General features: G+C 33.4%; 1 protein-coding gene across 1 annotated transcript; it reads left to right on the top strand.

The window, feature by feature from the left end:
• Nucleotides 1–1,264: 1,264 nt before the first annotated feature.
• On the top strand, nt 1,265–13,572 carry LOC132733126 (leucine-rich repeat and WD repeat-containing protein 1-like; the record flags this gene model as incomplete). The annotated part of the gene is made up of 9 exons (XM_060719734.1): nt 1,265–1,423; nt 6,313–6,541; nt 6,952–7,071; nt 7,625–7,780; nt 8,218–8,369; nt 8,779–9,082; nt 11,032–11,152; nt 11,269–11,375; nt 13,491–13,572. Coding segments are annotated over exons 1-9 (1,348 nt in total), but the record flags the coding sequence as incomplete, so codon positions are not given.
• Between the last annotated feature and the right edge of the window lie 356 nt (nt 13,573–13,928).

Below are 13,928 nucleotides of genomic sequence, written 5' to 3' on the forward strand. Positions count from 1 at the left end.
TGTTAAAAAGGAATTCATACTTATATAAACTATAATATAAACAATACTATGCTCATCCTTGAGAATAATATATTCATTAGTACTTTCATAAAAAATAAGCCACATGGAAATAATGTCTTTAAATTGATATCAATTATTTTTACCAAAATTAAAATATTTGTTATTTCATGTAGGTCTTAAACAATGATATGCAAAAGATGTCATGTGTATAAAATGAATTATTCTTTTGAATTATTTCTTAATCAATTATTAAACAGTAGCCATTAAACAAATGTAGGTAATTGTGGTGTTAACAGTAATCTCATCATCTAATTAGTTAGACCGCCTCCGTGGTCGAGGGGTTAGAGTCAATGGCTTCTAATCCAGTTACCTCTGTGGCGCGGGTTCGATCCCCGGGAGATGCTTTGGTAGTTTAGTGCGGAGGAAGGTAGTCTAGTACTGGTGTAACTCTCCAGGAACGATGGTTAGGAAACTACCCGCCTATATGACTGAAATACTGTTGGAAAAAGGCGTAAAATGATACAAACAAACAAAACCTAATTAGTGGTATGAACACTGAGACCAAAAACTAACAGTTTGACATCACCATTAAATCAGTTGTATAAACACTGCACTTTAGCATCAACAGTTTACTAATCAGTTGTTTATTGGACCATTAAAGTAGTTTTTAGATAACATCCAATTAAAACAAAAGTCTTGGAAACAGAAACTTCTCGAATTTATAAGTTTTTTTATATAACAAATTAAAATAATGTTTAATCCGCTATATATAAATAAAATATTTTTATTTTAGAAAATTTGCAGAATGTCTACATATATACAACATAATACTGGGTTGAAAATTTCAGAATTTTGTCTATGAAATATAATTTATTTACTATTTAAAAAAAAATTATGATAACAAAAATAATGCATTCTTACCTGTTCCACATGTACGATAATAAATATTATAAACAGGGATAACAATTATTATATACAAACTTAAGTACTGAGTTAATAAGTGAAATTCCCTTCCGTAATTCAGTTTTATTAAATTTAAGGTCTATTTATTTTAAGTATATCATAAGTCTTAGAAAAATTTTGGTATAAAAAGGGAGTGAAACGTCTTCAAGACGTTTCACTCCCATTTGGGAGTGAAACGTCTTGGTGTGAACCGTCTTGGTGTGAACCGTCTCAATAGTGAAACGTCTGTCTACCATTTGGTTTGGGGCCGAAACGTGCTGTTTGCGTTTGCATTACTCATAGCTTGTATTTATAACGCGCGCCGGTTGAATTCGCGGGATTAGGTTTTTAAATATTTTTTGTTGTTTTTACTTATTTTAGTTGTTTCATTCCATTTAATTACCATGAAGGGGCCTCCGACACAAGAAGATATCTTGAAGCTTGGGAAATCACACTCGATGCAGAATATAGGGAACCTAGAGTAGGTGTATAACTGTATAGCTATATATACAGTCCTATAAATACGACGTTGATTTGATATATTTTTACTTTTTCTTGGCCAGTAGGCAGTACGGTAGCAAGCTGAGTAGCAGACTGGGCACATCTCCCAATCGGACTAAATTCGCTCATTCGGGCTAATTTAGCCCGATTGAGCTCAAATCTAATAAATGAAAATGATAAAATGTGTCAGAAATACACTGAAATAGTAGTCCAACTTGTCCAAGAGACATAATTTTTGCCATAATTTTTGCCACAATGATAAAGATATATTTTCAATTTGAGAGGTGTTTTTCCAAGTCGAACCACAGCCATATATACACTGGGCAGGACACTGAAAAATGGATTTAACTCAATACAGGATTGGAGCAGTACCTCTAGACGCTTGCAGAAATCATGATAACAAAATAGACAAATATCGTTTTTTTTCGCCGATTTTTACATTTTTCCTTCATTATCGTACTTAAATCGGTGTGAAAAGATGAATTAGACCTGTTAAAGTTCATTCCGTTGGGTAAAAAGACAAGATTTTAGCATTTTATCATTCAAGCGCCTTGTCTGGTATATACCGGAATACGGTATTTAGTGTGGTGCTCCAATCTTTTTTTTAGTCTCACTCCTGAAAAATAACAACTGCCCGATCCATACCCACAATCCTTTGCGCGCCTCAGTAATTATTGGATTCTTCTGCTAGTCTCCGATTTTCGAGCTCTCGTTAAACTTTGGCAATATCTGTTAATTAATGTTTACATTGCCGTCGTATTGTATATTACAATAAAAAATCCAAGGAAAAAGGAATAAAATGACTATAATGATAGATACATTTTGTTAATTTGCAATTTCTCTTTTAAGTCGAAACTTTATTTCAAGTTTTTTAAAATCTCAGGGTTTTGATTGCAAAGAAATGACCGATTGTTTTGTTATTAGAATTGTTTTCTTTTTGGCGATAATTGCCTTAAATTATCTTATTAATCTCCATGGTCCAACCAAGAACTGCATTTTTCTACACTGGCTCTGCAAAATTAGAAGATTTTGGTAGTGATAACTAGCGATGAAAGGAAGAAACTGAAACTGTCCATTTTGCCTGATGGATATCTGATTTTTTAACAAATCCACAAAATTTCATCTTTCAATAAATAAAGACCTGAAGACCCATAATCCCACTTTCTCTCCCCAATCTTCAATTGTAACAGGTGCATATGTAAACAGTACCCCTCTAATTTTCCAGTCCACAGACCTGCAAATATTGGAGGCCGGTGAACAGGTAGTGAGGTGAACATATTTTTCTATTAGTTTTTATACACCCGTTTGAAAAACGGGACGTATTATGGGAACGGGCAGGCGGGCGGTCGGTCGGGCGGGCGGTGTCCAATTTTGTCCGGAGCATATCTCCTACATGTATGGAGGGATTTTAATGAAACTTCATAGAAATGTTCACCACTATGAGGAGCAGTGTCGCGCACATGAACCAGGCCTCTAGGTCAAAGGTCAAGGTCACACTTAGAGCTCATTGAAAAATGCTCAGGGTTCTCACTAGGACTTTCAAACATGGAGTCCATGGACTCCCAACCCTGAAAAAGTTGGAGTCCAAAAGCGCGTCGCAATTAATATGTTTACAAATTACAGATTAGTCATTCAATGCTCACAATAGCATTGCTGATATTTGAATCTTCAAGAGACTTCCAAAGTTTATAGTTATTCAAAAGAAACTCTGAACTACATAGTATAATTATTGTTTTGTTGTTAATATTTATTATGAAATTATTTCATTATAATGCATCAACACATGGAAATCGTTTTTTATTTTTTTCACTTTTATACCAAATCAAATTTTATTCTGGTTAAAAAAGTCCACTCTCAAGACAAAAAGTTTGTATTTGTAAAAAAAACTTAAATGTATATAGGCAGCGTTTAGCGGAATGAATAGGAAAATCGTGTACAGCTTCACAAAGTGTGTAAGAGATTCATCCGATCGACAATTGTTTTAGCAAATATCTTCAAAAGGGGACAAATTGAAGATCCATATTTTAAGATTTAATGTTGATTAAATAATAAAGGAACAATTCATTAGCATTTTGTGTACCTGGCATTTCGGCACAATATCTTAAATTCTTAATACTCTTATAGAAAGTTTTTGCAAGAATGAAACTAAAGCAAAATTGTGCCTAGAAAATGCGAAAATATTCGACAATCATTATAATGCCGAAAATATTCGAAAATCATTCAAAATTGCCCTCATTTGTAATTTGAGAAAACAGTCTTTAAACAGTCGATAATTTTATCCTTTTGTCGGTAAAATTTGCTAATTTCCAATCAACTGTTGATCAAAGATATAAAATTATCACCTCGTGTTATATCTGGTAATTACATGTACTGTACAGCGCGTGTATACATTAGTCTGATCACTATTGCGTGATTATGATAGGAATCGTTATCGCTGATTGGCCAATCGCTTCACGGGTCGATGTGCATAGGACCGCCTACCTATAGACTGACACGCGCTGATGCATTTGTGGTTGTGAACAATCGGTAATGTTTATGCGTCCCCAGGCAAAATTAAGCGTACATGGAATCCTTGCTCTGAAACATTTGCGTCCAGCTGTAATAAACATGCGTACCGGGACGCCGAAATAAGCGTTCCCGAGAACCCTGAATGCTTGTCCGGAGCAAAACTTCCACATGTATAGAGGGATTTCAATATGACTTGGCACAAATGTTCACCATTGTGAGGCGGAGTGTCGCGCGCAAGATTCAGGTCCTTGCGGCCAAGGTCAAGATCACACATAGAGGTCAAAGTTCAGGTAAAAATATGAAGATGTGTATATGGACCATTTAGTCATCATTTATTGAGGTATTGTAACACAAATGGTCATTATCAAGACTATGGCTGTGATACATATAATTTAGGTCAATATATACAAGGTCAAGGTCACTAAAGATGATGAAATATCCAGATTTTGTCCGGAGCATATCTCCTACACGCATGGAGGGATTTTAATGAAATTTCATAGAAATGTTTACCATTATGAGAAGCCATGTCACGCACATGAACTAGGTCAAAGATCAAGGTCACACTTAGAGCTCATTGAAAAATGCTTGTCCGGAGCAAAACTTCCACATGCATAGAGGGATTTCAATATAACTTGGCATAAATGTTCACCATTGTGAGGCTGAGTGTCGTGCACAAAATTCAGGTCCCTGCAGCCAAGGTCAAGGTCACACATAGAGGTCAAAGTTTAGATAAAAATATGAAGATGTGTATAGGGACGATTTAATCATCATTTATTGAGGGATTGTAACACAAATGGTCATTATCATGACTACGGCTGTGACACATGTACTTTAGGTCAATATATGCAAGGTCAAGGTCACTAAAGATGTTGAAATATCCAGATTTTGTCTGGAGCATATTTTCTACATGTATGGAAGAATTTTTATAATACTTTATGGAAATGTTCACCACCATGATATGTATTTCTCCATGTATGATCCAGGTCTCCAGGTCAAAGGTCATGGTCACACTTAGAGCTCATTGAAAAACGCTTGTCCGGAGCAAAACTTCTACATTCATAGGGGGATTTCAATATAACTTGGCACAAATGTTCACCATTGTGAGGCTGACTGTCGCACGCAAAATTCAGATCCCTGCGACAAAGTCAAGGTTACACATAGAGGTCAAAGTTCAGATAAAAATATGAAGATGTGTATAGGGACCATTTAGTCATCATTTATTGATGGATTGTAGCACAAATGGTAACTATCATGACTACAGGTGTGACACATTTAATTAAGGTTAATATTTGCAAGGTCAAGGTCACTGGAGATGATTAAATATCCAGATGTTGTCCGGAGCATATTTTCTACATGCATGGAGGAATTTTAATGTTACTTTATAGAATTGTTCACCACCATGTGACGTAGTGCCCTGCACATGAACCAAGTCTCTAGGTCAAAGGTGAAGGTCACAGTTAGAGCTCATAGAAAAACGCTTGTCTGGAGCAAAACTTCTACATGCATAGAGGGATTTCAATATAATTTGGCACAAATGTTCATCATTGTGAGGCTGAGTGCCGTGCATAAAAATTCAGGTCCCTGCAACCAAGGTCAAGGTCACACATCCTGTGCATATCCTCCCTACTGATTTGTTTTAAGGTTCATTTAACAACACAGTGCCAAGAATAAAAACTTGCTTGCTAGATAACACTTATCCATAATGCCCCCATCTCCATCTAAAGCTTTCGTAAACGGGCGTATTTTGTGACTATGGCACCCTTGTTCTTTGTTCTAAAGCAGTCAGGGCCCTTGATCTACCAAATCTGTGGCAGAATATATCAGCCACAGTCACCCACCAAAATTATGATATGAAAATAGTATGATATTCCCCCTACCAGAGGTAAAAATTCCCACTCAAAAAAACATAAAATCCAACGAAAAAAAATGAAAAATGAAAATTTATGCTGTTTTTGACAAGTAAAATTGATCTGTTACACTGCTTTTTTGCTAGTGAAATATTGTATGTCTGCACCGTTTTCTGTTTCACGTTTGATATTTGTATGGATGCACAGGTAGGGATCAAGAAAAAACTTCAGAGCCACTGGTCCTGCAGGAAATTTCTACTCATCCTGAATGCTATGCTATTCGCCCTGCATTTGTGCATGAGTTTCAAGATAAAACTTTGCCAATGCAATAGACCGCTAGAATTCTCATAATCAGTTTAAAATGAATCAAAACTGAAAACAAGGCTTGTGTTTCCTGTTTAAGGTTATGTATAAATCGTGTATGTAAATAAATGCAAAACAAATGTCAAGTTAGTATGTATACATCTTTGTCTGATCATATTGTTATTGTTTGCACGGATTTCTCAATTTTCAGTTTGTCAGAACGTAACATAGGCAGAATTGATTCCGAAGTGTTCAATCAGTTAAAAGGCTTACAGACTCTCGATTTATCACAGAATTGTCTGACTAGTATACCAAGTGATCTTCACCTTCCATCATTGCAGACACTGGACCTGTCTTATAACCAGTTAGACTCAGTTGATTTTGTAAGACAGTTTGACAATCTGCAACAACTCTACCTAGGGGATAATGATGCTATTAAGGTAAGTAAAAATGAATTTGATTGGTTATTTTCAAGAAGAAGTTTATTTGATTGGTTGATATAGTAAAAAGTTGTGATTCATGCACTTCAAATCATTTAATGCCTTAAGTTTAACATGAAATGAGATCGATGTTTAAGATTAAAGTTCAACTTGTCTTTTGAAATAAATAAAAAATCCTGTCTGATTCTATTGGACTTAATTTAAACTAAAGTCTGCTGTTTCCATATTTGTACTGATAATGTTTTTGCTGTCAAAGTATTTGAGGATATTCATTGTTTCCCCCACTCAAAAAACTGTCAGTCCTTGGTTCAAATTCAAGAGTATCACTATAGATTTAGACAGATACTGTTAAAAAGCTGATGTGTTTGATAATATAGAAATCAATTGGATATTATTTTTTTTTTTTACAGATAGAGGATTATTACACGGCCAAGGTATTATGTCCCTCTCTAAGAGGTATAGATGGGGCCGAGGATATAAAACATATAGATAAAGGGATTTCTCTTTACACTGATCAGCTGCAGCCACAGGTCAGTTTACATTAATCACAGTGTAAGTGATAGGACATTATCTACTAAAGGTACTTCAGAAAAGTTCTCTGAGAAAGTTTGCAAGAAAAAAGGAAAGAGATGTCAGTTAGATAAAAGAAGACTATTGTGTACCATCGAATAAAATTAATGAAAACAGAGCTATTATTAATTGATTTTAATTGTATATATATATATATAATTGATTACATGTAAGTGTACATATATACATATAATGGGTATATAAATATAGTAATTTATATATAATTATATACATAATTGAGCCGCATCACGACAAAACCAACATAGTGCGTTTGCGACCAACATGGATCCAGACCAGCCTGCGCATCCCCGAAGTCTGATCAGGATCCATGCCGCTTACAAACCCTATGACAAGTAGAGAAACTGAAACTGCGCGGATACGCATGCTGGTCAGGATCCATGCTGGTCGCAAATGCATTATGTTGGTTTTGTCGTGACGCAGCTCAATTGTTTTCACATCTAAGTATATATACATGAACAGTTACATTGTTGCAAACATCTGTCAATGTTTCAGATTGAGGCTGTATGGGAGGCCAGGTTCTCGGAGGTGTACAGTAATGGGGTAAACAAGGAAGAGATGGAGAGTCTACATGAGGAGTTTGTTAATACCATCAACCAGGGAAACATTGTAGGCAGTAATCTAACCATGGTTAAATTTAGAAATTTTATGGTATGAGTATAAATATGTTCCTAGTGTTTCAATAAATTGAAATTTGATTCTGTTTAAATTATAGACTTATTTAAATTGGTATGGCTGTCAGGAATTGATAATGTCATTTATAGCGCCTTACATAATGTGACGGTCCACGCTTTAATACTGTTAACGTCACTTTCGACTTAACATTGTTATTTGTTGTTTACTCTATATATGATTGTTGGTCAGTAAAGGCTGAATCTGGAAACTACAGCGCATTTTGTCTAGTTATTAAACACCCCACAGGCCTTGGCATTCTCAGGGTTTTTTTGCTAATTGAGATTACTGGAAAGTGCAATTTTAAACTGTTTTATTATTATTATTATTTGGTATGCTTTGTGGGTTTTATTGGGTTTTTTTTGGTTGATATTTTATTCAGCTTAATATTACTAAGAAAGAATCCTTAATTACAGATAAGTCACCTTTGTCGTAAATTGATTTCGGATGTGAATCAAGGAAAAGTTAAATCTAAAAGGAGAAGCACAAAGTCTTTGGATGGTCAAAACACACCATCTCATTACGGGACCAGAATTGCCAAAGGAGTAACACCTGTTAAGCACTACAGGTTGGATTTTGAAAATGTTTTTGTTTTTTTGTTTGTTTGTTTGTGATTAAGACTTGTTATAAATAATAATATCAGAATTTTGGTTTGAGGCCTTTTTTGTGTTCTGTCAATAAAGCTTGGTTTGAGAGTCTTGCAACTCGTGAAATTACGAAACAAGTGGTGGCCTTTTTCATTTCACTTTGGATTTGATTATTTAATTGACCAGTCTGTGTAAAAAGTTAGATGCTAATGAGAAGAAAAAATAATCAACAGCTCAAAAATAGTGGCATAGGAGTGATTCTAGTAATTTACTGATAGAAATTTTCAAATTAAGGCATAATCATTGGATAAAAAATAAGGGTTACGACTAGAAATAATTTAACTTTGCATACATGTATCTAGAAATAAATTTGAACTCTTACTTTTAAAGCAATACAGAAGAACCAATCTCTGATACTGAAACAGCCGTCACACAGAAACAGAGATCCAGTAAGAAGAGAAAAAGAGAAGACAGTCCCAACACGTCACCAGTCAAATCATCACCTATTAAACGCAAGCGAGAAAGTTCACCAGTCTCAAGCCCAGTAAAGTCTACTACACAGAAAAGGAAAAGGGAGACCACTCCTGACAGCTGTGAAGAGTTTTTACCGATAGCTAAAAGGAAAAAGGATAACACTAAAGGGACACCTGATTTTACAAAGCTGCGAAAAAGTATACAAGGCTCAAAATTATTGGTAAGAATGGGTAATGATAAGGTGTATTGGAATTTTTTGCATGTCTTTACATGCTCTAATATAATATCATGTATAATTGTTAATCCAGTGTTTTTAAAATGGAAGTGTACATTATGTAATTTTTTATTGTGCTTAGTTTTTCTTCAGAATAATAAATTTAGTTTCTTTGATATGGTTGCATACTCATAACTTATAATTATTGTGGTAGCTAGCTTTTTTGACATCAAGCAACATATATGTGACTTACATGTGACTTATATGTTACTTATAAGTGACTTATATTAAGTCACTTATATGTAACAAATAAGTCACTTATATTTTACTTATAAGTTACTTATATGTTACTTATAAGTTGAGCATATCTTTGACTTACATGTCACGGTTTCACGACCTGGTTTCAGACTTTAAAAAAATGGCTGCTAGGGAATTTCCATAAAATTTGTAAGAAAGATTATATTTTACTGAAGCATAATTGTATTAGTAAGTTATTTGAGTTAAGGGTTAAGAATGGCAATTCTTCCAGAATAGAGCTACGCCATTGAAGCCAAGAAAAGAACCCTAGTTTTAATTAGGGCTGGGAATTATATTCGAATATTCGAAACACTACCAAATATTCGAAACACTACCGAATATTCGAACATTGAAAAACGGATAGGAATATTCGGAAAAAAAAATGTTTTTTTTTTGTTATTACTTTCAAATTTCAATTAAGATCGTAAATTGAACCATTGACCTTTACTTGACCAGGTGTTCACATGTTGTATGACGCGTGTCAACAATTATTGCTAATTAACTGTGAAAACTTTGGGGTCTAATTGATCAAAAGGGCACCCGTTTCACAGTAAGCAATTTACCTGTTTAACAGTTTATAATGTAATTCTTTCTGATTTTAATTATCTTATTAGCTATGATCTTTCCGATTCATCAATAATTGTCTTAAATTTTGTGAAGACGAAAAAATCCAAACGCATTAAACGGTGCTTTATGAAAGCATGGTAAGTGTCTATATTCCGTCAGAATATATTTTTTTCTGTAGAAATTAGACTCTGTGTGATATTTACTGCGTTATATCTAAATTTATCTGAAAATATTTTAAACCTTATCTAAAATTATAAATAAATAAAAAAGAAATATTAAATACAAGTTAAGTTTCAATATAATTATGCGTTGTTGCTAGTAGGCTACGATGATTCATATTACTGTCGGTCAAGTCATGTGAGTTACCTCCCGTTAATAAGACAAATGATCAGCAGTCGGATTAACTGAACAAAAGGCAATCAAATTATGAATTTATTTCAAAAGTAAACTTATATGTCGATTTACAATGTATAAGATAAAAAAAACTTTTATGTAGTAATAAAGGTATTTTTAATAGTCCATTATTCCAAGCATATTAAAGTTGTCTAGCATTTGACGCAATTCATTTCGGATATGTATACTACAAAAAGAAATATTCGAATATGGAAAACAAATATTCAAACATCAAATTCCTTATTTGTTCCCAGCCCTAGTTTTAATTTAAACACCTTTAAAAATAATGATTTGTGATCTCATTTTAAATTTGGATAAAGCAAAAACAGAAAATCTGCAGGATAAGGGTCAGTCAAAAATTGCTTGTCTGTTTCAAAGAAAAAGTCAAGCTATTATGACCACTATCTAGTTGTTGTCATTGTCATGCAAAATTTTAAAAGTAGCCCATTAGTCAAACATTACAAAAGGTATCAACACAAAACTTGGAATACCTGCTTATCATGACATGCTGTAGTTGTAAGACAATGGGCATTATCCTGAAAGCTATGTTTTTAGGAGTTATGTCCCTGTTTAACTTAGAATATCTGTAAAATTGGTTATTGATAGGGGTTTACTGTGACAGATGCTGTTTAACATCACATGCAGGACTCTTATTACGAAAAATACACTAGTTTATTTTCTTCTTTTTTTCTTCACAGAAAGGTTTACCCGATTATGAACCTTCATTATTTATACGTTGTCATTCAAATGGAAACAACCCATCTGATGGAATCACAAAGATTTGGAACTGTGCATTTGAGCCATTGATTGGAAGTCCAGGTAAGTTGAGTACCTTTTGACTTCTGCAACCTTATTATAACCTCATGATGAAATCCTCGTACCCCTGGAACCCTTGCTATTACATGTTCATCCTCTATATGATATTTTAATTACAGGGGAGACAACCAATATCCTGGCAACATGTGGAGGGAAGAATATTTGTTTCACTGACTGTCAGACTGGTAAAGTGATGAAAAGATACAAAGACTGCAGTAAATCAGAGGTATAAAATCTGTATATATATTTACAATTAAATGGTGTAAACTTTTGTTTAGAAGTGAGAAAAGCTCATTTCCAAATGTGCACTTAGTTTAACCAAGTTTTAGTTAATATTCATGAGTAAAAGTTTATCAAGACTCAACTTACTCATGATCAATTAATATCCACATTTTTTAGATTTCAAAAAAAAATACTCAGAGCAACAGATAAGGTGCGTATTTACGCAATTAATTTTATAAAATACGCAATTGATTTTTTAAGAATGCGTATCAAAACCCATTGAAAAAAATAAAATACGCAATTGTCTTAAAAACCTGTGCGTATTGTCATTTTCACCACCGCAAAATTAATCTGTCGTTCGCTCGTAGTTTTGGACAAATTATATCGATATGCATGCTATCCGAATATTCCCGAATCAATGCTAACTAATCAACGGTCTCCGGTCTTCGACGGTCCCGGTCTCCAAAGACCGACTAAGCCATATCAATTAAGCATGAGACCGTCTATTTGTCTACTCAGGTCGACGGTCTTAACAGACCGGCGGAGACCGTCATTAAGTAGGTCCCAGCTGTATCAATAGACGCTTTGAAGGCAATATGGCGTCTTACAAAAGGGGAAATGATTTGAAACAAAACAGTCGTAAATAATCAAAAATCATGTTAAAAATATTATTAAATATAACATGAGCATTTTATATAAAACAATTGTGAAAAGTTCTAGTAAATTGTTTATCATATTTTCTTTATAAAACAGTTTAATTTTATTGATATTGAAACCATAAAATTCATATCTTCATAATTGAATACCCAATTGATCTTGAAATCATAGGGTATCGAGTTTTGGAATACCCAATTAAATGGAGCCAATACCCAATTCCAAAGGAAATGATGGAGTAATACCCAATTCACTTTTAAAGCTTATCTGTTGCTCTGATACTTGCAGATTTTCAAGGGTTATCAAGTACCTTCAAAGTCTATTTGTTTACTTAAGGTAGTCTTACGATAATGCTTTCCCGCCAAAAAATTCTAACATCTGCCAATATCGTAATAAATCGGCCATTTGGAATGTTATTTTCACAATCGCGGTATTAAATCATTTTTAACCATTTATAACTGGGATTTTAGTATATAATGACAAAAGATGAGTGATTGTTAATAATTTAATGCCCAAAATTTTGAAAGAAAAAAACCATTCTGGAAATAACCGAATTGCTACGATATTTGCCAATGTTAGAATTTTTTTGGCGGGGAAAGCATTAGAGTAAGACTACCTTAATAACCAAATTTTTTCAATACTTTATGACAATGTTATATTGATTCATAATGTTGTCACAGGTGTTGATGAATATTCAGTTATTTATCTTTGTATCAACAATGTCATTGTAAAAGAAAATTTTTTCACCGTTTATTTTGCGAAATGCTAAAGACACAAACTCAGGGATTTTTTCCAGGATTTTGGGAACATGACCCATACCAATGGAATTTGGAATTTCAGCGGTGTTTTGTTAAAAATTGGGAAAAAATGCATGACAGAAATTTTGCAGTGATTAAATGAATGCAAACAATTACTGTCTAGGATGGCATCTTGAAACCTCTAAGCACTATTACAGTGGAGAAGCCCTTATTTGCAAAAGATTTTAGAATTTTTATTCAATATTTTTATCATTTGACTTTCAATTGGGAATTTTTTCCTGTAAATTGGGAAAATAATATACTATTTTCAATTGGGAATATGACCCAATATCGGCTATAAAATAAACCAAAAAAATCCCTGAAACTTGTTTTTTCGCTCCATTGTCCTCCAGTGATGAGGCAAATATTAATCGGGTGCAAATAGTTATCGCGTAACTGTATCCTTATAATGAAAATGTTTTTAAAGAATCAATATAATTATGGACTGTACATTTTGTGGCTTATTAGAAACAAAACAAACAAAAAAGTATCAAAAACAAGGAAATTGAGCCTTATTTTGCATGAAACATGAAAATGTTGTATTAATTAATGTAATTATGAATATATGTACATTTTTCATCACTTTATAAATTATGAATATTTATGCATTTCTTCATCACCTGTCATTTTCAAAATTTTATGGCTTATAAATTTGAATGTATTTTCAGTCATTTTATGCACTAGCATGGACTACACTAGAAGCTGATGGTAAACATATGAAGGATGATGTCAATATATTAGCAGTGGCGGGTATGTCCATGTCTGCTTTTCAATTCATGTTGAACACATTTTTCATAAAATTGACATATTAAAGGGACTGCACCAAGATTTTATGACATGATGGGACTGGAAATAATTTTTCGAGAATAATATTCCATTTGATGTAGGTCTAGACCAATAAAACAATGTATGCAAAATTTCAGATCATTGGCTTACTTTGTTTACCCAGAATAGTTATTCTTATTGTGAAAAAATGACCCAATATAAAAACAAGAACGTTGCAATGTATTTTACTCAAATCATGTTTAGAATAGCACAAAAATACCATTTTAAATATATATTTAAAAGTATTTCTTGATTTTCTTTTGCATCTCTTTCTGTTTGAA

This window comes from Ruditapes philippinarum, unplaced genomic scaffold, assembly GCF_026571515.1.
Source record: "Ruditapes philippinarum isolate M1 unplaced genomic scaffold, ASM2657151v2 ctg4120_1_1_1_1, whole genome shotgun sequence".
Taxonomy (NCBI): Eukaryota; Metazoa; Mollusca; class Bivalvia; order Venerida; family Veneridae; genus Ruditapes; species Ruditapes philippinarum.